Source organism: Rhinolophus ferrumequinum, chromosome 19 (assembly GCF_004115265.2).
Source record: "Rhinolophus ferrumequinum isolate MPI-CBG mRhiFer1 chromosome 19, mRhiFer1_v1.p, whole genome shotgun sequence".
Taxonomy (NCBI): Eukaryota; Metazoa; Chordata; class Mammalia; order Chiroptera; family Rhinolophidae; genus Rhinolophus; species Rhinolophus ferrumequinum.
Genome location: NC_046302.1, coordinates 7,528,501 through 7,552,878, shown reverse-complemented (window position 1 = coordinate 7,552,878; position 24,378 = coordinate 7,528,501). Strand labels below are relative to the sequence as shown.

The 24,378-nt window shown below is 37.9% G+C and overlaps 1 protein-coding gene across 1 annotated transcript; it reads left to right on the top strand.

Annotated features, from left to right (window-relative positions):
- Positions 1-814: 814 nt before the first annotated feature.
- On the top strand, positions 815-22,569 carry NAPG (NSF attachment protein gamma). The gene is made up of 12 exons (XM_033087462.1): positions 815-988; positions 8,253-8,320; positions 10,602-10,686; positions 11,477-11,494; positions 12,143-12,173; positions 16,043-16,152; positions 16,269-16,335; positions 16,628-16,698; positions 18,441-18,519; positions 20,434-20,513; positions 21,075-21,204; positions 22,291-22,569. The coding sequence occupies exons 1-12, from the start codon at positions 933-935 to the stop codon at positions 22,432-22,434; spliced, it is 939 nt and encodes a 312-aa protein (XP_032943353.1). The 5' UTR covers positions 815-932; the 3' UTR covers positions 22,435-22,569.
- The last annotated feature ends 1,809 nt before the right edge of the window (positions 22,570-24,378 follow it).

Here is a 24,378-nt window from a genome sequence, read left to right as displayed (position 1 = left end):
GATCTATGCAAAAGAGTAGCTAAAATGATGAAGCAGGGGGTTTATGCTGTGTAGAGAGGGAGTGTGAATGAGAGCAGAGGAATAGAAAAATGGTGAGCGTTCTACTGAAGGTGAAGAATTATTGGCACGAGGGAAGGTCGGCTGGAATGACAGGAGGTAAAATGGGCTTCTGGAAACTGGTCCTGTGAAGGACACACAGTTATTAGTAATCGGTGAGGTTAGAAACTGAGAGGCTGCATAGACATTGCAGGAATGATCCATGTAGGTATTGAAATCACCACGAGTTATTAATGGACCAATTATATTACTGGCTATAATTTCTGCGAGGAGATCGGAAGCGACCCCAACGCCACAGTTCGCGTTGGCCGAGTGCTAGTTGGACAGCAATCGGGACTAACAGTCTGTTTCGCTTACTGAGTGACATATAGTTGGCGCTCAAAGGCAAAATGAAAAAAAAAAGAATTCTATTCTAGCTGTGGAACAAATGTAACAAATTGTAGAGCGACAAGGCATTGTTACATGATTGGGAAGGCACGTCTCTATCAGTGCGGGTTTGGGGGTGTTTTTAGGTCTGTTATACTCCCTCTTGTTTTTCCGGTGCTTAGAAGAGCGTCGGACACATATTAGGTGTTGAAGAAATATTGGTTGAACGAACGAATGAAGGAAACAAACATCACCTTATGTAAGCCACCGCGCCTGCGTGAGGAGCCCCCGTGTCTGAGGAGCCCGGGAGCTCCGCGCCTGCGCGGCGCCTGCCTGCGCGGCGCCGTCGCCGCCTCCCGGCCCCGCTTCGCCGTATTAGGTTTGAGCCCTGCTGGCTCCTGTAGCCGCCCGGCTGTTTCGCTGTCACGCTCAGTGCGGACTTGCTCCTCGGCGTTCCCACGCCTACTCGCCGGACTAGCTCCTTCCACGTCAGGGGCCGGACCGTGGAGATGGCGGCTCAGAAGATAAATGAGGGGCTGGAGCACGTCGCCAAAGCGGAGAAATAGTGAGATACTCTAACGGGGGCCTCTGTGCGGGTGCTGGGGCCATGCCTCTCCCTGGCCGGATCTTAACACCAGGGTTTGGAGGGACGGCGCGGGGAAACGAGGGTGGGGAGCGGCCTTCTGGGGCCGGGCTCACTGCACCTACGGAAGCGTAGTTGGGCCGCCTCGCCGGAAGTGCTCCGCGCCTCTGGTCCATGGCGATTAGGCTCCGCTGCTTTGGCTGTAAACAGCGTTTCCCAGCCTTGGCAGTTTGGCCTGCATGATTCCCTGTAATGGGGGCCGCCCCCCATTGTAGCACGTTTAGCAGGATCCCTAGCCTCAACCTATTGGATGCCATAGCACCCCTCTCCTCCCTCCCTGATTGTGGCAACCAAAACTGTCCCTGGGGGATAACATCGTCCTGTGAAGAGCCACTGCCCTGAAAGACTACCTTGTGTTGGGGAGCGGTCTATAAATTTAACCGGAAAATTACTGGCTGACCCCTTGTCGTGTCCCATTGTACTGTTAATGCGGGCAAGAACTGCGCTATCTTAGTACTTGCGTGTTTGTTCGGCCAGCTTCTGGCACCGTATGTAGCAGCCGCCGAACAAAATTTGCGGAACTGAATTCTGCCTCAGCAAGCCTTCTGACACTCCCGTTCTCGGTTGCGTTACTCCAGTGAATTTTTAACTGGCGGTTAGAGATCATGAAAAGTCCGTATTGTGCTCCGTGGTAGATGCTTCAAATACCTAATCTGACATCTCAGCAACTTACCAAATAGAGATTCTCAGTTGACAGAAGAGGAAATGAGACTTGGAGAAGTCTCATAATGACTTGCCCAAGGCTGCCTAGTGGAAAGGTGACAGAGCCAGATTTCGAACAGTGGAAAAACTCCAGCTCTTTCTGTTGTACCGCATTACGTATTTCCAGGCACTGTGGAGGGTACTCGGGCTCTTCTGGTGCAGGTGCCACAAGGGTCTTTCTGTTGAGAGAAAACACAAACATTATTAGAATAGGGTGTATAGTAAGGACCATACTAAAGTGGTGTTAGCTGTGCTTTAGTAACACAGAGGGAGAAATTTTTTTTAGGAAGACTTCACAGAGGTGATTTCTGAGCAGGGCCTGAAAAAGAAATTTTTAGACTAGGGAAAATCCAATGAGCGATTCTATGCACAGGATGTAGTAATGAGCACAGGCTTGAAAATTAATATATAATGGAGTAGTTGCAGTGCCAGGGCATGAGCTATCCTGTTTCCCTGAAAATAAGACCTAGCCGGACAGTCAGCTCTAATGCGTCTTTTGGAGCAAAAATTAATATAAGACCCAGTATTGTATTACATTATATTACATTATATTTGTTATATTGTATTATTATATAAGACCCGGTCTTATTTTACTATAAGATGCATTATAGTTTTACTATAAGATGCATTATAATTTTTGCTCCAAAAGATGCATTAGAACTGATTGTCCGGCTACGTCTTATTTTCAGGGAAACACAGTAGACAGAGAGAAGACTTGGGGCCAGACTGTGAAGGGGCTGCCCCTATGATGGCCCTGAACCTTAGCTTTTCTAGGGCTCGAATAACCAGAGAGTCCTGGTTATATTTATTTTTTGACAAAAGAAATGTGGTGGCAGTGTCATAATGGACTGGGGGGGAAAAGAGAGTGAGAACTTTGGTATATTCAGTAAGAAAACATGTACAGATAGAAAGTTCTTGCCTTCTATCTGTACACCAGCTACTGGGGTCACTGAGGTAAAAAGTGGTCTCTTCCTCAAGAGCTTATAATTCACAGGAGACCACACAAGTGAGCTGATGAGTAAAAATAAGGTATTAAATGCTAGAATAGAAATATACAGTGTTTTCAGTGGAGATACAATGTAAGGAAAAGTTGCTATCCCAAGGGTGGGGGAATGAAAGAGGAGGGCAGAGCGTGAAAGGTGACTTGTGAGAGGTGACGTCCCCATTACAGGTTAGTAGGCTGTCATGACCAGGGCCCGAATTAAAGCAACAGTACAAGGGGCAGGATTGGGTGACATGAATTGACAAGCTTTAATGACTTGACTGGGTGTTGAGGGAAAGGCTTGACCCATAGGTGGAGTGTGGGACAGACCTTCAGTCAAAACGGACCAGACAGGGAGGTGTGGATTTACGCTGGAATGTGTTACGTTGAAGTGCCTGTAGACAGTTACTCAGTAGGTAAATGGGCGGGAAAAATTGGCTTGGAGTTTTGGAGAGAAGATTTGATACTTCCCTGTCTTCCAATGATAATGTGATTCAATATTGTCAAGTAGTTTTGTAATTATTATTTTTTTGACATTCATTATTATTTTATATTAGTTTTAGGTCTACAGCACAGTGGTTAGGCATTTATGTAATCTGTGATGTGATCCCCCTGATAAGTCCAGTACCCATCTGGTTCATACATAGTCTTTACAACATTATTGATTATCTTCCCCATACTGTAGTTCACATCCTTGGGACTATTTTGTGACTGCCAATTTGTACTTTCTAATCCCTTCACCTTCTCCCGCAGCCTCCAACCTCCTCCCATCTAGCAACCCTCAGTTGTTTTCTCTGTATCTATGAGTCTATTTCTGTTTTCTTTGCTCATTTATTCTGTTCTTTAGATTTCACATAAAAATGAGAACATATGGTATTTGTCCTTCTCAGTTTGACTTATTTCACTTAGCATAGTATCCTTTAGGTCCATCCATGTTGTTGCAAGTGGTAACATTTCATTCTTTTTTTATGGCAGAGCAATACTCCATTGTATAAATGTACCACATTTCTTTATCCAATCGTCTGTTGATGGGCGTTTCTGTTTCCATATCTTGGCTATTGTGAACAGCGCTGCAGTAAACATAGGGGTGCATATATTTTTTGAATTAGTGTTTTGGATTTCTTTCGATAAATACCCAGGAGTGGAATTGCTGGGTCCTCCCAGCAATAATACTGTTTTTCCATAGTGGTTGCAACAATTCAAAATCCTACCAACGGTGCCCGCGGGTTACCTTTTCTCTACATCCTCACAAGCACTCGTTGTTTGTTGATTTATTGATGGTAGCCATTCTGACAGGAGTGAGGTAGTACCATTGTGGTTCCTATTTGCATTTCTCTGATGATTAGTGACCTTGAGCATCTTTTCATTTGTCTGTTGGCCATCTGTATGTCCTCTTTGGAGAAATGTCTCTTCGTGTTCTCTGCCCATTTTTTAATTGGATTGTTTGTTTTTTTGGTGTTGAGTTGTATGAGTTTTTTAATAAATTTTGGATATTAACCCCTTATCAGATGTATCATTGAAAAATATCTTCTCCCATTCAGTAGGGTGTCTTTTGTTTTGTTGATGGTTTCCTTTGCTGTGAAGAAACTTTTTAGTTTTATGTAGTCCCATTTGTTTATTTTTTCTTTTGTTTCCCTTGCTGGAGGAGATATATCAGTAAAATATTACTAAGAATAATTACTGAAAGTTTACTTTCTATATTTTCTTCTAGAAGTTTTATGGTTTCGGGTCTTACATTTAAGTCTTTAATCCATTTTGAGTTTATTCTTGTATATGGCATAAGAAGGTGGCTCAGTTTCATTTTTTTTTTTTTTGCATGTATCTGTCCAGTTTTTGTAGCACCATTTATTAAATAGACTGTCTTTACCCCACTGTATATTCTTGCTTCCTTTGTTATAGATCAATGACCATACAGGCATGGGTTTAATTCTGGGCTCTCCATTCTGTTCCATTGATCTATGTGTCTGTTTTTATGCCAGTACCATGCTGTTTTGATTACTTTAGCCTTGTAGTATAATTTGGTATCAGGTGACATGATACCTCTATCTTTGTTCTTATTTCTCAGGATTGCCATGGCTTTTTGGTGTCTTTTATGGTTCCCATATAAATTTTAGCATTATTTGTTTTAGTGCTGTGAAAAATGCCATTGGTATTTCGATAGGTATTGCATTGAATCTACATTTTGCTTTGGGTAGTATGGACATTTTAACTGTATTCTTCTATCCATGATCATGGTATATATAAGTTCTAATAGTTTTTTGGTAGAATCTTTGGTGTTCTCTATGTATAGTATCATGCAATCTGCAAATAATGGCAATTTTACTTTTTCCTAACCAAATTGTATGCCTTTTATTTCTTTTTCTTGTCTGATTGCTGTGGCTAGAACTTCCACTACTGTTTTGAATTACAGTGGTGAAACTGGGCATCCTTGTCTTGTTCCTGATATTAAGGGGAATGCTTTTAGGTTTTTCCTATTGACTATGATGTTAGCTGTGGGTTTGTCATATATGGCCTTTATCATCTTGAGATGTATTCCCTCTGTTCCCACTTTGCTGAGAGTTTTTATCATAAATGGATGCTGGATTTTGTCAAATGCTTTTTCTGCATCTGTTGATACGATCATATTTTTATTTTTCATTTTGTTTATGTGGTGTATCACATTAGCTGATTTGCAGATATTGAACCAACCTTGCATACCAGGGATGAATCCCACTTGATCATGAACTTTTCAATGTATTGGTGAATTCGGTTTGCTAATATTTTGTTGAAGATTTTTATATCTATGTTCATTAGGGATATTGGCCTATAATTTTCTTTTTTGGTAGTGTCTCTGTCTGGTTTTGGGATCAGGGGAATGTTGGCCTCGTAAAATGAGCTTGGGAGCCTTCTTTTCTTCTGGATTTTTTTGAATAGTTTGCTCTCAGAGACTGGGCATTAATTCTTTTTTGAGTGTTTGGTAAAATTCACCAGTGAAGCCTTCTGGTCCAGGACTTTTGTTTTTTTTGGAGCTTGTTGATTACTGATTCAATTTCGTTGGTAATAATTGGTCTGCTCAGACTTTCTGTTTCTTCTTGATTCAGTCTTGGAAGATTGTATGCTTCTAGGAATTTATCCATTTCTCCCAGATTGTCTAATTTGTTGGCATATAGTTGCTCATAGTATTTTCTTAAATTATTTTGTATTTCTATGGTGTCTGTTGTCACTTCTTTCATTTCTGATTTTATTTATTTGGGTCCTCTCTTTTTTTTCTTGGTGAGTCTGGTTAAAAGATTGTCAATTTTGTTGATCTTTTCAATAAAACCAGCTCTTGGTTTCATTAATCTTTCGTGTTTTTTTTTTTTTTTTTTTTGTTCCCTATTTTGTTTATTTCCACTCTAATCTTTATTATTTCCTTCCTTGTACTCACTTTGGGCTTATTTTCCTGTTCTTTTTCCAGTTCCCTTAGTTGTAAAGATAGACTGTTGATTTGATGTTTTCCCTCTTTCTTTAGGTAGGCATTCATTGGTATGAATTTTCCTCTTAGGATTGCTTTCAGTGTGTCCCATTGATTTTGGGTCTTGTTTTCATTTTCTCAAGTTATCTTTTGATTTCTTCCTTGATCTTATTGTTGACCCATTCATTATGTCGTAGTATGTTGTTTAGTCTCCACGTTTGTGTGTTTTTCAGTATTTTTCTTGTAATTGATTTCTAGTTTCATACCGCTGTGGTCAGAGAAGATGCTTGATATGATTTCAGTGTTCTTAAATTTATTGAGATTTGTTTTGTGGCCTAACATGTGGTCTATCTTGGAAAATGTTCCATGTGCACTTGAAAAGAATGTATATGCTGCTGCTTTGGGGTGAAATGCTCTGAAAATATCAATTAAATTCATCTGGCCTGGTGTGTCATTTAAGGCCGCTGTTTCCTTGTTGATTTTCTATCTGGAGGATCTATCCATTTGTGCCAGTGGGGTGTTACAGGAAGTTTTGTAGTTGTAATTAATCTTCTTAAGCAGGTGGTGGTTTTATGGTTTTGGGTCCTATGGAAATGGATCAGATTGTTGGCCTCAACAGAATTTCCTTACTGACTCTTTTGACAAAAGTAGTCAAAAGCACTAACAATAGGCATTAAACTAACCAGAGTGCCTTCTCTCTTCCTAATTAGGGGTGCTTAGTTGACTATGGATGATTCACTATATTTTGAACTCTTTAGCTCTTTCCATGTGTATCCCATCAGACAATTGAATGATCATCTCTTGTTTTTGATGAGATTTTAAAAATTATGTTAATGTACAGAATATAGTGAGTGCTTCAGGGTAGGAGTGGAGGATTAAATTTTTGCTTTATTTCATACTTCCTCCATTTTGTGGATTATAGTGGATAGGCTTCAGTTTAAGGATTTTTCTTGGTAAACTTGAAAAATTACTTACAAATTTGAATCTTATACCCATATACACTCAAACACAAATCTGAAATAAATGTAATTGGCAAAACAATATTCCTTAAAATTTAGCGTCTCTGATGAATTCACACAGCTGTCACAAAATGAAGGTGTACTTCTGAGGGCCCTTGGGGACTCCCCTCTCTCAGTTGAGGGTCCCCCTGATATCTGGGAAGCTGACAATGTTGTATGTTAGTCGGCTTTCACTAATTGAAATTAAAGTTTCAGATGGTGTTTATTTAGCAATTCTTATGTATACCCAAGCTTGATAGTCACTGAGTTAGTTTAAACTGGAAATACGAAATTATTTTAAAATAAAAAAGTAAGATATTGCAGAAAGGGCAAGTAAGGTAAAGACTCAAAATTGATTGTCATTTGGTTTGGCAGTTGAGAAGCCAGTAGTGATGCTGGAAAGCAGCTTCTCTTCCTTTCATAACATCCCTGTCTTTCTGGTTATCCGTCCTGTTCACTGGTGGCTAATTCACAGCACTTTTTGTAGCTCCTTCTGTTGTTCCTCTCTGTTGGTTTTCTATAGTCTTTCTGCCCTCTCTCTAAGGTCTCGCCAGGGGATCTTAACTGGGCTCTTGGTGTGGCATATGCTGATGACTCCTCAGTTATTATTTCTAGCCTCTCCTGAGCTTGGCTCAGAAATCCAACTGTTTACTTGACACAGTGCTTCATAGGGCTCAAGCTTCAGAGCTTGTTACACCCTGGGTTTTTGCTGCCACCCCAGAATTTCTGGTTCAGTAGTTCTGGGGTGGGGCTCAACAATTTACATACACTTCTAGCACATTTCCATGTAATGCTGAGCTGGGGACCATGCACAGAGAATCTCTGCTGTGCTTCTATGTTATACAGGCATTTCAAAAGGAGGAAAAACCATGTCTATGGCAGTGGGAGGGAAAATGGTGAGTTTGTATTTAATTGTAAGTAAGGTTAGATGAAGGTAAGCAAGATGAGGACTTGGTACATTGTGGCTCCTTGCCCCTTTTTTTAAATGACCCGTAAAGTCTTTACAAACAGACTTCTGACTTAGGAATATGGTTGGTAATGTCTGTGAAATGTGTCTTCCTTTCATTTTAGCCTGAAAACTGGTTTTTTAAAGTGGAAGCCAGATTATGACAGTGCCGCTTCTGAATATGGAAAAGCAGGTATGTGACTGCAACTCTACCATGTGTAATCTTAAAGTAGGCTGATAACTTTGTCTCACCATAATGCCTACTCTTAATGCTTCCTATACGAATTCTAATAGCTAAGAAACAACGTTGAACAATTTGCCCAAACCCTTGCATTTTTTTCCACTTGTTATTTTCTGATGTTTTAAGTAAGGGCTGAATCAGAGATCTGGCTACCTCTGCAGAGATGGGCAGTACTCAGCTGCAGGTTTTTATAATAGCATAGTTCATATGTTCTTGAACTCCAGTCAGTTGTATACTATTTCCAGGAATTTTGCCATATCCCTCTATTATACTTAGTTTTATTGACTGAAGGGTGTTTTTTTGTTAACTTTTTAAAACAATTTTGCCTTATTCTAAGCAGATCTGAAATTATATGTTTGTTTGGCACATTATGAGCCTTACTTTGCAATACACTGACAACGTTCGTGAAGTCTTTAGCAGCATAGATATTTGAATAAATTTATCTGTATATAAGGTAAAACTTTTCTGAAATATGCAACAGACAGGGACTAAAAATTTAGCATTTTAAATTACAGAATAGCTTTCAGCTTACTTAGGATTATTTTGGATGTAAAGCGTAATACAATTCACAGTACCCTGAACATATTTTATAGTTGTGTTACAGTGATAGCCCTGGTCATGTTTATTATCCCAGCGTAGACGTCAAGTAGGTTAATGTGCTTTTGGCAAACTTTAGTTTTAATATGTCACCAAAAAAAGAAGAAAAAAAAGAAATTTTTGATAAGGATAAGTTGAAACTAGTCAGTATAATAAAGGTTTTACTTTCTAGATAATAAAAGAAATGACAACAAATGAGTCTTTAGCACTTTTATTTAAATCCTTAGTAAATTCCCTATGGTATTTATACAAAGGTGCCCAAAAAAATGTATACACATTTTCAAAAAGGAAGAAGTTATTAAAATTGTAATACTCAATATATACCGATAAAAATGATGAATACAAGTCACGTTTGACTTCTGCAATTACAAGAGGTGCTCAAAGTGGTTACCATGAGCGTCCAGACACTTCTGATTATGGCGAACTACTGCTTGAGCAACGTTGACCAAAGTGTTCACTTGTATACATTTTTTTGGCACCCCAGTGCCAAACAGTTTGAGTATATCATATTTAAAAAGAAGATAATATTTTTATATCGTATTTAAAAGGAAAATTGTTAAAAGTTCAAACTTTTTATGGATTTCATGGACAGTTTGTACAAGAATGCTTTTGTAACTGGAGGGCACGATTTGCAAATTTCCCTGAGGGAAATTTGACACAGATTTGTTGTATATGCATCTGAGACCATGAGCTGCCTTCAAAAACAAATAATTTTAGGTCAGATTTTCCCATTAAAGCATGCTTTGTTTGTTTTCTTTAAGGGGTTATGCAAAATACATTTAATCAGAAGAATAAATGTGGAAATTCAGAGAGGGAAATAGTTCCAGTAGTTTATTTTCAGTATTTTATTGAAGAGAATTTTAAGAGTGTGTTTTTAACAAATAACTTTTTGTTAAAGCAATATCCTTTTTACTTATTTGTAAGCAGCCTTTGGTAAGTTTGCCAAAATACATCATATTTTAGGGCCAATTCTAATTGTTTTGCTCTGATGACACTTTACAACAGTGAGCAATGTATTTTAGCTCTTTGGACACTGAACTGTCTTTTTCACAGAGACCTAAACAGTGCAAAAGCTTTATTTTAAAAAAATGCATTAATTTTTTAAGACATTTATTTAAAGATTGTGCCAAAAAAGGCTTATTATAAAAAATATTTAATATATTTATTGGTTTTTATTTCTAAATTTAAAAGATGGAATAAGCTATAACTAAAGCACTGTTTTTATTAAATAAAAAAACTTAGTGAAGTGAAGTACTGTCTTTTGTGACAGTACCTCTTATGTGGGAATATTGGTTTGAGTGATGAGATCTTAGTTTCTCAAAGCTTAGATGTTGATGCTTGAAAGACTTTCTGGTTTTTAGTGGAAGTAGCACTGATTTGTACTTATAGTCTTCAATTTAAAAAAGTAGCCAAAGTTTTGAAAATACTTCTAAGTTATTGATAATTAAAAAGTGATACGAGAATTGCTTTAGAAAAAAGTAGTATTTTTTAGTTTTTTGAAACTTCCTAAGTATTTGATTAAAATAAGTATATTTTCTAATACTTCACACATAATACATGTTTTGGTAATGATTCATTTGAAATTTTTTTAAATGATTGACATAGAAAGTCTTTTTCTGTTATTGTTCTGTTTCAGCTGTTGCTTTTAAAAATGCCAGACAGTTTGAGCAAGCAAAAGATGCCTGCCTGAGAGAAGCTATTGCCCATGAAAATAACAGGGCGTATCTTTTTCAGCCTTTAAAAAGGACTTAATAATTCGATGATTTTGACAGAAACACATGATTTTCTTTTATTATACATTTGCTAAATGTGGAGTTTATGGTATTAAATTAGAAAACTATTAGAAAACTTCTGCATACTGAAACTCTGAAGGAGCCTTTATAGAGACTTCTGATTATAAGGTCCATACACTGCTTTGTGGAGCTACATTTGAGAGTTTATTTCTGTTGTTTCTGAATTTGCATGGTGATGGTTTTACTTGGGATGGAGTGAAGGAAATCTGGAGACAGTCACTGAGGAATGAAGAGTAGCACAGGTGTGGGAGATGTATAAACTGCTATATAAATATTTTAAAAATATAGTCTTTCTCAGGTATCTGAAATAAGATTTATGGGTAGTTTAAAACAATAGATTTTTCCTGAGGTATTTTAAAACTTACACTGAAAAACGTTTATTTTTTGTCTCACTTGCTAATTATGGTTATAATAACCTTGCATTTTAGTAAAACTTTTCAGATTAATGCATAATGGAAATAGTTTAAAATCTGTGTGTTGTTCTTGTGAAATGCATAATGGAAATAGTTTAAAATCTGTGTGTTGTTCTTGTGAATTATGTATTTTTAAGAGACATCAGCAGGCATTAAATTATTTCTTCTTTACCTGTTTGTATGATTTGCCTTTTGGATCACAACTGGGGCAGTGATTTAGTTATCTTTGTCTTTTAAATAGTAAATCTTTAGAAGTGCTTGATTTGCTTTTTTTCCTTAATTTTGACTTTGTTACATCCGTTCAGTCTTTTTCATGCTGCCAAGTAAGTAAATATTCTCCTAAGTTTTCATGTGTTTCATTATATTAAAACATATAATGTTTTAAATGTTGCTGTTTTTCCATAGGTCAGTAAATTTTTCCTAAATTATGAATTTGTAAATAGTGAATTATTTTCTATTGATTTAAATAAAAGTCATTTCCATTTGTTTCAGTCTTCACCTGAACCTTAAAAACTAAACTCTCTCCTAAGATATACAGTGTTTAAATTAAATTCATCCTGATATTTTTATGAAATATTTATGAAAAAACAAGTTAGAATCTTTTTTCTTTCTTTCTTGATAGTTAATAGTGTCTATGGAGAAAAGTGGGAGGCTTTCTCTTGCTTTTGTGGAGACTACTTATTTGTTTTCAAAATGTGGACTTAGGTTTGTAATCTAGAAAGTCATTTAACCTTTCTGAGTCAAACTTTGTTTTGCATCTGCAAAATAAGATGCCTTCAACTGAGACATCTGCTGTTTCTAAGGCATTATTGCCTCTGAAAATAAAAAGAAAAAATTATGTTGTGGGCTAATATAAACCTAAAGTAATGTGTAGTGCCTCAGTGAAATTACTTCTCTTATCTGTAGTAGAAAGTTTCTCCTCCCCCTTGTTTCTTTAAGATCTCATCCAAGAAATGATATTCTCTTTGCAGAGCTTATGAGCAAGCTGGCATGATGTTGAAGGTCAGTAATATGTCATAACTGTTCTATATGTAAAATGAGTTAACTGTAAAGTGCTGAAGTAAATTTATGTAGAAGATGAAAAGTGTCCTTCCTGTAAAGTGAGAGATGTTAAGATTTCTTGTCCAAAGCAATGCTAATTGGACTCATAGGGCACCTTGTGTGTGTCATAAGATAGGGAGTTTTAAAAGTGAAATTTAGGAGAGTATGTATTGGAGGGAACCGGGAACATCAAGGTTCTAAGCTTTGCAACCAGGAGAGAGTGAATTGCTAAACAAAGAGCTATGTGGGAGGTTTCCCTAGTTTTGAGAACTTCAGTACTTCTTAATATAGTGAAAATTTACAAGTAAATCTTTTTTACTACCCATGGATTATAGAAAGGAGAGGTTTTTGCTTGTTTTATATAAATATCAGTTAGCATTGAGAAGAACCATAGACTTAATCTGTTGCTACTTAACTCTGATTCTTTTGGAATGGAATATTTTGGCTAATGTTCCTATGCCGCTTTTCCTATTCTTCTTAAAAACAGGTTGAGAATTAATATACTGTAGTGGTGAGACAGAACATAGTACTTTATGACACTGAATCTCAAAGTATGCCAGTGGCAAGTGAAATAGAATATTTTCCTTTCCATTTTTATGTTCTCTAACATGGCTCTGTAATACGTTTTGAATTATTATACAGCTTTGTTTTATGAACTTACTCTTTTTTTTAATTCCTACAACTTTTATAATCTTAACTTACTGATTTTTTAAGTGAATATATGCTCATTATGGAATACTTAGAAACACTGAAACATTTAAAGAATGTTAGTAATAGCTGTTAAGATGTTTAGTTTCTTCTAGTTATTTTTCTATATACATACATTTTCATATGTATACAGGAAGCTGAGATAATGCTCTACACACCATTTTATATCTTACTGTTTATATTTAACCTTTTCATGAAGATTTTCTAATGTCATTTAAAAAAATACTTTCATAATATATATCAGTGATTTTAAGAGTTTTCATAGCCTTTGGTCCAGGAATTTCAATTCTGGGAATCTATCGTAAAGAAATAGATAGCAAAGATTTATGTATAAGGATGTTTATTGCTACATTGTTTAAGAAAAAATAGCAATTATCTAAATTTTTAATAATAAAATTTTTAATAAATGATAAGAAATAACATGATGCTTCATTATGATAAACTGTTATATAACCATTGTAATAAAGCTTTTCTGGCTGAAACATGCAATCAAATTGATACTTGTTGATACAAGTCAAGTTATAGGCCTCAGTTCCTTAGCAAATAGAATTACTCCCATAACCAAAGGAGCCAGGTGTCTGCCCTGACCTCATGTCTAAGTTTCCTGAGACTGGGAAGCACCAAGGGGCCTCCTGTAGTCTCAGTGTACTTTTTGCCTGTTAATGGAATACATTGTCTTAGTACAGAAATGCTAGAGCACTGATAATATATAATCCTCTGCCTCAGCTTATATTCTAACGCGATGCTGAGGCTTTAGTTTTCATCAAAAGTTATTATGCAGAAATCATTTCCATTCCTCTAATATCTGTTTAATTTGAGGATTTGAAAGGCACTGCTTTGAATGGAGGAAAAATAAACCTAATGGATAGGGGAAAAGACAAAAGAAAATACTTTCTGGCGTGCTCTTGTGTTTGAATTAACTGCCTTTGGATGCTACTTGGCATCCTTAGGAGTCCGGAGCTACATGGGCCACAGTTGGTTCTGTGGGCTGAGATGTCCAGCATTTGTCATACAAAGCTTCATATCCATCCCCCAACAAGGCTTCGGAAGTGACAGGTTGTAGATGGAGGCACAGGGGAAGACACAGGGACTTGTTGAATCAACTTCTGGTTTTATCATTTTACAACTGTTACGATTTCATGTCCTGTTTGCTCCACAGAAGTGATGAGGTGACTCAGGTACACAAGCCCCTGGGAGGAGGCATTCTAAAATTTTCTTCTCATGATTTTGCCATGCATGATTAAGAGTGTTAAACAGTGTAACTTTTAATTAGGCAACCCACCATTTTAGGGAGAGGTGCCAGTGTTGTGGTTGGTCCTCTGTTATTCATAGTCATGTTTGATTTGATGCAAAAGCAGTAAGACATACTTAACTTTTTTTTTTTAATTTTATTGGGGAATATTGGGGAACAGTGTGTTTCTCCAGGGCCCATCAGCTCCAATTCAAGTCATTTTCCTTCAGTCTAGTTGTGGAGGGCGCAGTTCAGCTCCAAGTCCAGGCGCTGTTTTCAGTCTTAGTTGCAGGGGGCACAGCCCACCATCCCATGTGGGAATTGAACCAGCAGCCTTGTTGCTGTGTACTCCCACTTCAACCAACTGAGCCATCGGGCCGCCTCTATACTTACTGTTTTTGACACATGACTTAGACGGTACTTATTTCATATTGCCTTCTCATGCAGCTATTGCTTAGTATGTCTTATCTACGAGAGTGAGACTCGTGGAAGATAGTACCATGTGTTATATCCTTATATTCTTTTTATCCCCTCCTATGTTTTGCATGTTGTAGATGCTCAGTATGTGTTTAATTAATGGATAAGTGAGTTGGGGGAAGCAATACTCTGTAAAAGCCAAAGGGACCCTCAGGATTAAAGTGGGTGAAATAGATTTTGTTAGACTGAACCTCCCCTTCCTACCAAATATCCTTCAACATGTACCAGAGACACTTGATTCTTTCCTTGATCTTTGGTTTCTATAACAAAAAAAAGATTTTTTTCACCGAGGTTTGAGGATATATTAACTTAATATCATTCTACTTGAGTTTGGTAGCAACTTCGTGTAGTATCTTTCAGTCTGTCTTATTGTTATTTAGCGCCATAGCTAAATAATTTTAAATATATATATATATATATATATATATATATATATATATATATATATTTTGAAGTCAGTGTGAATGAGACCAGCAAGATTTATGGCCTAAAAAATTTATCAACTAGTGAGGGACTGAATAGGCAGATTTGAAAACAACTCGCGATGTCAGTGTGGAGCCTACTTTAAGATGCAACATGTCAACCCTAACTAACTAGTGCCTGTATACTTTGTATCTAGCTCTTAAATGAATTTTTAAACAGTTTGATTTAGAGATCTTAGATATGAGGTCCACAAGATGCTGAGACTTGTGGTTTAATGGTAAGATACAGAGTTTTCTGTTGATGGCACTCAGCATGCATGGGAAAGGGTTGCAAGCTCAGATGAGCTCAGGTGAGTGACACGAGGCAGGCCTGGGTGTGTAGGGCAGTGGAGAGAAATGCAGCTGCTTCCAGGAGGTGGTACGCCTCCACCTGGGCAGCTGGTGCTCAGTCCGGGCGCGTTATTGCCACGTGGGAATGCAAGCCTGCTGATACCATAGCTTTCGATACATACATATTTTAAAATAGGAAGTTAAAAATAACTTTTGTGAAAGTATCTGATTTAAAAATACTAAATGGTTCAAGTAAGATGCACTTGGAAATGAGTTGCAGCCCTTGGGCTACCAGTTTGCAACCTTTGGCATAGGTCTTGTGTGTAGTAGGGACTTAGTAAATGTTCAAAGAATTGTGAATGCTCAGAAAACAGTGAAGAGCAAATGTTTTGGTTTCTACTGTTTATGTATAGTTTCCCTGAAACTGAAATGATGATAAACTGTGTATAGAAATTAACTGATACATTTTTGGTTTGGCTAAATGAAGCTTGATGGGGAGAGTAACCATTTGAAGACATTTCATTTTAAGTATATTTATTGTACGACATTTTGAGTTATTTACTTTCATGAATCAGGGATAAAATAATTGAATTTCAGATTGTTAACTCTGTATTTCTTAAGCTGACTCATTTGCTGATCCATGCTATATCCTTTGCCTAAAGGAGATGCAAAGACTGCCAGAGGCTGTTCAGCTGATTGAGAAAGCCAGCATGATGTATCTAGAAAACGGCACCCCTGACACAGCGGCCATGGCCTTGGAACGAGCCGGAAAGTGAGTGAGTGGGACACAGTCTCTGCACAGAAGTCGTTGTCTTTCTGTTTTAATAAAGTCCTTTGAAAACAAGTTTTCTATTTCTCACATAAGTCAAAATTTCTTGTCTAATTTAGGCTTATAGAAAATGTAGATCCAGAAAAGGCTGTACAATTATATCAACAAACAGCTAATGTGTTTGAAGTAAGTTTGAATTTTAATTTTTTCTCAAAATATACTTATAACGTTTAGATTCATGATCCGTAGGGAAACAGAGAAATGCAGCAGCTATGTTTTAAAACTTTTCTGTGCTCACAACTGAACTCTGTTTTTTCTGTTAGACGGTAATGACTTGGACTAGCAGCTTTGGTGTCAACCCCTCCACCCACACCTGCCCCCATATTGAATGCCATTACTTTTTTATCAAATAATTATTGGAGGGAGAAAAAGATTCCTACAATAAAATAGCCAACACTCTTTTCCTTGGTTCCTTCAGAATGAAGAGCGTTTACGACAAGCAGTTGAATTACTAGGAAAAACCTCCAGACTGCTAGTACGAGGGCGCAGGTAAGTTTTCCAAAATTGTACTCACATATGTCTGTATACATTTTGTTTATGTTTGGAACTGTTAAGTAATTTTGGGAATGGCTTGTTAATCTTTTTGGTTTAAGCCATAGCCACACCAGGCAACCCAGTAGAAAAATTGCTGTCTACAAGATGGCACATTGAGTTAAATATTAAAAGATCTGTTTTTCTAAAGTGTAATCCCAAAATGTATCATGCATGATGCTTTTATTGGCTAAGAACTGACTTAGCAGCATGTGAGAGAGCAGTTTTCTTGATCTATTAACTTGGTTATATTATAATGTCTCTTTCTTAAGGAAATATCTATATAGGCATAAGTAACAAGACGTCGTAAATGCTCACCCATGAAAATAGACAGCTTCTTGACAGCCAAATAATGTCACTAAATAGGGTATTAACTTTTTTATCCTTTAAACATATAACCTAATGTACAAATAGCTGGATCCCAGAAACCTGGAATCCCTTTTGGGTGTTTCTTTTGTTTTTCACTTCACCTCAATTTACGCTTAGTAAACAATTTCTGTCATGAATAAAATTCTGTTTAATAACATTTAAGATAAACACCCTTCAAGTCTGCTGCCATGCCCAACTTAGACATCGACTTTGTTTCTGCAATTTAGCAAGTTGATATTTCGAAATTCAGAATGCATTACTCCAATGAGTCTTATGAGGCAGTAAGTTGCCACAGTGCAGCCCACAAAAATCCGATTTAATTCATAATGTGAGTTAAACCAAGCCAGTGTGTGTATTTATATGCAAATATATTAAAAGATCATAGTTAACACCCAAAAATATAGTGTAACATTTTTATATTTTTAATTTGGGTCACAGCCATACCTCTCCGCCTGTATCCTAATGGTACAGACTGTTTGCCATTTTTGGCTGTTGGGGTGAGAGAAATGGGTGAAGATTCAAAAATTCATCTAGTCACAAGTTAGATGGTAGTAAGGGAGTCCTGGAATTTGGAGTATAACACAACAAACTTTACAGGGAGATGAGGATCTGATTAGAATCTGATGGGATTGGGGCTGGGGAGGTAAGAAAAGGGTACGGCCTTGCAGGATCAGAGGGAGAGTTTTGGTGATCCTGTTTCTTCGTTCTGCCCTCTGAGTGAGATGGAGAAAAGGAAAATCCGTGAAACCAGACAGAAAGAGATGAGTGTTGAGGATCAAAGGTGGCAGGAAGGACTTTTTCTAGCCTCTGTCTGCCCTCCACTGCTGCCCTTTTGGACACCAGCTGCTGGGAGAGCTCACTAAGGCAGCAGTGGAACACGCCACAGCGAGCACAGAGGGGGACAAGGAGTTTTTCAGTTGGGGGCCAGTGCTCTCGAGGTATCCGGATGGCCTTTCAGTGGAAGGAAAGAAAGCTGGGATGATCGAAATGAGAGTTGTCTCTCTAATACGTTTCACAAACGTCCATAAAGCAGTTTGTTGAACATGATAGATATTGATTAATGAATAATCCTTACCAGACTTAAAATTCTCCATTTGAAGTAACCTATCCGTAAGTTCCTTTGCTTTGTCTGTCTGATGTGTAAAAGGGCGAGTCTAGCATTTAAAAGACAAGCCATATAAGCAGAACGCATGGAAACATGGGTTATGGAGCAGTTGCTAAAATGCCTGATACTCTTCTTTATCTCTCTAAAATCTGTAATATACATTATAAGAATGACCTCTGCTATAGATCATTTAGACCCGCCTTGATTTATATTTCTTTGTCTTTAGGTTCGATGAGGCAGCTCTTTCTATTCAGAAAGAAAAAAATATTTATAAGGAAATTGAGAATTATCCAACTTGTTTTAAGGTATGTTTTAAAAGTGCTTATTTTTGAGCTTCCATTAGATAATTTTTCATATTGGTGTAACTATATACTTATGACCAGATGCATGGATATATATGTATTTTTTAAAATAATGCTTTATGGGCCTCTATTTTTGGCCAAGATGGAGTATGCCAACTGTAGCGCACCTCTCCTGCTGATTAAAACTAAGACTTGCAGACAAAATATTAAAAGCAATTATCCTTGGACTCTGAAAAGTAAAGAGCAGGAGGACTATGGAGGGGAGCAAGCATTTGGAGAAGCAACCAGTACAGGAGTGGGTTGCAGGGTTTTTCCGTGTTTCTTCTTGTGGCATTGACTTAAGAGAAGCCCCAATCGTGGAGCTGGGCAGCAGAGGATCCAAGAGCTAAAGATCTTAAAGAGCCCATCTATACCGTCTTTCTAACCAGAGGAACTGGGAAAAGAGGGCCCCACTTTCCTCTGTTTGCTCCCTTGGCTTTGCTCCACAGAAATGAGTCCGTGGCTGGTCATGTAGCTCTAGTCAGTACAGCTGTGCTTGGTGGCACAGGCAGACAGATCGCCAAAAGAAACCTAGCGTCTGGCCAGAGGAAGTGGGAAGACGAGTTAAGAGAGCAAGGAGAAAACCTCAGAAAGGGGAGCTGGAATAGGGAATTCCCTGAGGGATGTGTGTGTATGTTTGTGCGTGTGCCCCCACACAAGTCTTGGTTTTACTGTCCAGCTATGCATGTGCGGGCCAGACCTAGAGCAGCAGAGTACAGGCTTTGAGCGCTGCAATAAGATGAAACCACTCTCCAGGGCTCACAGCACCCGTGCAGGGCTCATGTGGGGAGTAGAACCCAAGGAGCAGAGCAGAAGGACTGAACTAAGACTAGAGCTGCTGCCCACCCACAGCAGACAGAACATGCAGTCTGAGCCTATCAGGCGATTGCCTGCTGGAAACACCCAAGTCTCCTGAGAAGTGTAGGAGAGTCTATGCAGCACAAGATTCACAGTGCCCAGGATACAGCCCCAAATTACTCAACATGGGAAGAACCAGGAAAAATACGGCCAATTTTCAAGAGAAAAGACAACTGATGCTAACCCAAAGATGACCCAGCTGCTGGCATTATCATGTCAGGACTTTTAAGCAGCAACCATCACTGCTGCATGAGGCAGAGGTAAACACAGATGGATGAATGGACAAAAGGACTGATTTTTTAAAAAATGAACTAAATGAGAATATTAAAGCTGAAAAAAGCAGTATCTGAAATAAAATACTGGATGGGTTTAATGCGATAATGGAGACGCAAGGATCCAGTGAACTTGAGTGATCAGTGAAAGTTACCTGCAAAACAGAGATAAAAAGGGTGAAAAATACTTTATGAAGAGCTCTTTTGTCCGTAAGATCTTATCAGTCACATCTCTGATCTTATTAATGCTTTGGTTGCCTAATAAATAGTATCATTGTTTCTGTTACCTAAAGTTTTCATTCATTCCGCTTTTTCCTAGTATCTCTTTAAGAATTCCGAAGTATAGTTATAGAGTTACGTCCCCCCTTGTTTTATTCCCTTTTCAAGGTTAAACCTATATAGATATTTAAAAGAAATTTTCTTTAAAATGTATGGTAGTGTTCTAAGGCTTTGTTTCTCCAAGTGTGATCCTCAAACTGGCAGTAGCAGCAGGATCCCAGGCTTGTTGTGAACCCACTGAATCAAAGTCTTCCTTTTAATAAGACCCCTGGGTGGTTTGTGTGCACATAGAGTTTGAGATGTACTGCATTTCAGGATATTTCCTCTCAGATGTCCTGTGGAAGTTACTGTAGAATTTATAAATCTCTCTCTATAAAACCAAAACTCTGAAAGTTAAATTCCAAATGTGAAGAAATTGACTGTATTAAATAGATACAAATCTGGACTATAATCACTTCTTTTGTTTTAGAAAACAATTGCTCAAGTCTTAGTTCATCTCCACAGAAATGACTACGTGGCTGCAGAAAGATGTGTCAGGGAAAGCTACAGGTAAGACTGACAGCACTGTTTTGACTTGCAGTGTTACCATTTTTATTAACCCATGATTACGGCTTAGACAAATATTCCTCGCCATGAAACTGTTTTTTTAAAATAAATTTCATAGTGATCTGAGTGCTTGACTACCATTTTACCATTTCAGCTTTTACAGCAGGATTTTATAGGTGTTCTTTTCTGTGTTTTTCTCCTGGGGACTTCCATGAGAGTGAATGACTTGAATAATTTTGTTACATTTGCCTTCTAAGAAAAAAAGAACCAAAAAAAAAAAGTTCTCAGAGTATATGGTACAGGAAGATCAGAATAAGGGATTTTCCGGTTAGACATGTTTAAAATGAGCAGTCTCCGTCGGGGCTGTGTAACTATATTGACATTTCGGGCCGTGTAACTTTGTTGTCGGGTGTGTCCTGTGCATGGTAGGATATCTAGCCACATGCCTGACCTCTGCCCACTTGTAACGATTGTCTCCAGACATTGCCAAACCTCTGTTGGGGGGCAGATTCAGCCTTGGTTGAGAAGGAACAGGTGGGGATGTGTGACTCGTGCTTGCTTTAGCATCCCAGGGTTCAATGGGAGTGAAGACTGTGCCGCCCTGGAACAGCTTCTCGAAGGGTATGACCAGCAAGACCAAGATCAGGTGTCAGAGGTCTGCAACTCGCCGCTCTTCAAGTACATGGACAATGATGTAAGTGGCCTTTTGCTGAGCTTTCTTCTTTCCTCTTGAATGCAAGAGGCCTCTAGTGAGACATTTTTCTCCCGTGGACTTTTGAGATTTTTCTCCCTCTATTTTTTTACTTCAAAATACCTTTCAAAAAGAAACTTGGCATTTGCACTGAATTTGATTATAGGTTTAAAATGTTTGAATGTCAACCATGTGGGTTTATAGCCAGTTATTTATCCATTTAACTGTGTTGACCATGTTGTGTATTTTTTAATTCAGCTCCATTTTTCAGCTTTCTCCATCTGTTGGCTTCTGTAGGTTGCTTAGTTTATTAAGTTTCTTTTAGGCTTAGTGTCCGAAAGAGGCCCATCATACAGTGGCCTTTGTAATTCATTAGACTTCTTGGAACCCCACTGTTCTGGACAACTAGCTGTGTGATGCAGGTTGTTAATTAAGTATCCATAGCCTCAGTTAACTCATCTGGAGAAATGGTCCCGGTCTCGCCAGCCTGTGTGAAGAGTCGGCTTAGCCGCGTTTACAGAACAGCCTCACACGATGCTGTACGCAGAAAGTGAGCCATGATAATGAGTTTCTCTTCTTTCAAATTTCCCTTTTCAGTAGATTTGTAAGCACCTCGTCATTTGACTTTGTCTTGCAACTTTAGTCTTATTATGGTGTCAGATCAGTTTAATACCTTCAATTATTTTATCACGGTGTATATAGAGAAACCAGTTTTTTTCTAGAAAAATTCCTAATAGGCTTTTATAAATTTGTATATATTTTCAAAGAATTTGTTCCTAGCTTCCACTCTTCATGTACTCACAGATCTTTATTTCATAGGAACTACAAGTATTACTTAACTCACTGTGCCCCGATTGTTTCAAATTCCTAAGTGTGGTGTATAATTGACAGTTCTGTTAGTTGTGTACTTGTCAAGTCATGGTCATGAGCTGTCTGATGCAGAGCAGTGTGGGTTTTTTGTGATGATTTTTCCATCTGAATGGTATTACTGGTTTTCACGCGTTAGAGAGCTGCCTTTTACAGATAGCTGTTATTGAGACATCACATGTGGAGATTCTAGTTTTTGAGAACTTGCTTTGTCATTGACAGTATGCTAAGCTGGGCCTGAGTCTGGTAGTTCCAGGTGGGGGGATCAAGAAGAAAGCGGCAGCAACCCCCCAGGCCAAGCCTGAAGGCGCCACTACCACCGCTGCGGAGGAAGACGAAGATGAATACGCAGGAGGGCTGTGCTAGACTTCGCTGAAAGAAAGGGAAGAATCCTGACATGCCTCTCATGGACTGGGAACGTACCTAAGGGAACCCGGGCTTCACTCAGGCATGGTTTGGAATGCTAATACAGACTCATTTTTTAATTACTATTTCCCCAAACCACCCATTGTACCCGCTACCTGTGAAGCATTTTTTTCTTTCCCTAAGAGCTTTTCTAAGACAGTAGCAGGAATGAACAGGGAAAAGTACCGTCATATTTTAATACACTTGATTTTAAAGTGTGAAAGCCAAATTCTAAATACTTTATGTTCTAAACAAAAGGGACAATAGGCGTAGATATTCTTTTCTCTTGGGCTCTTGTAATTTATTGTTAGAGAATTTTCTTTGCATTTTATTTAATAATTGCTGCTAAAATTGAAGTTTACTGGTTAAACAAAATAATATTTTAAACATTTGTTTTGAAAATGAAACTTATCCCCCATGATATCAGATACATTTAAATTATTAAGTCTTTTCAGAGGTGAGATTGGGACAGGAAACAATTTTGAGCCTTACAATATTATTTAGCCCAATAAAAGATACATTTAAAGTCTTATATGTAAGTTTGAAAGTAGGTAGCATGTGAAACTTATTCTGTAAATGTCTTTAGTTCTCTGTGAAATACAGGTATTTTTTTCCACCTAAAAAAAGCCCCACATAGTTACTGTCTCCAAACCCAATGGTTCTTGACTAAGTGGGAATTAATGTGGATATTTATATGTATTCTAACAAAGAGTTAATGTTTCCGTCAATCTACATACACATTTTTTTCCCTCCAAAATAATTTGATTGATTTAGAGTTGCAACAGAACAGTAACTTGGCATGGGAAATGCTGTAGACCACAAAAATTTTGCTGAAATGGAAAATTGTTTTTGAAGTACTTATATTTAAAGTCCTCTGCTGCCACTATTTTGATCCTTTATAGATATTTCCTAAAAGATTGTTTTAAAGCATTCCTCTTTCACCGTGTGTGGCTTAGACCAATTTCCCAATTGGAAAGAGGCTCCAAACACCAGCACTGGGCATTCTGCAGGCAGATGCTACCCAGAGTGGTTTCCTGTTTATTTGCCCCGTCTCCTCATTCCCACCTGATGCAGGCACAGTGTGTTTAGTTGTGCCTGACTTCCTGAAAATACTAAGGTAGATTATCATAAATAGTTCTAGTCACAGTTGGTTAGGTGGGGGAGCTTAGAATAACATCCTCATTTGGCAAGTATGCTTGGGGGTGGGTGGATATTAGGATAGAAATCTTTACTGAAGGTCTGGCTCAAAACACTAGTAAATTTGATGTTTTGATTCCGTAAGTTACTTGCGTAGTTCAGTGGGTAGCAGCTAATTTTCAATAATTGTGTGGAGATTAACTTTGACCAATTTCAATAAAACTTTATTTAGGCAGTTATATTTAATGACATATTGATATTTCAAAGATCTTATCATTGCTGCTGTTCCCTTTAGATCCAGTGAGAAACTTCAGGAGTCTTATATTAATGTAATTTGAGCTGATTATCTATTTAAACAGATTTGGTAGCACTTTTAAAGATATTTTACATCATTTGTTGATAGACCCTAGTATCCATTACAGCCTTGGAAGAATTTTTTTTTTTTACCTGTTACTCTTTTCTTACATACTAAACAAAAATGAGGACTGATTCAGTGCATTCTGGGGCAGCGAGTGAGTCTTAAACAGTATAAAGGGCTTTACAGGAGTGCAGCCTCTCCACCTTCCCTGCCCACATTGAAGAACTGATATGTGGCCCTTGTGGATGTCTCTGATGGCAGGGTTATTCCAGTAAAGAGCACTGGTTCCACCTTAAGCATTACATACATCTTTATCCTCAGAGTATAGTCAGAGTGGAAAAGTTGGTGTTTACAACAGGAAAGATTGTTTTCTACAACTCATGTCATTACTTTTACCAAAGTGGAAGTCT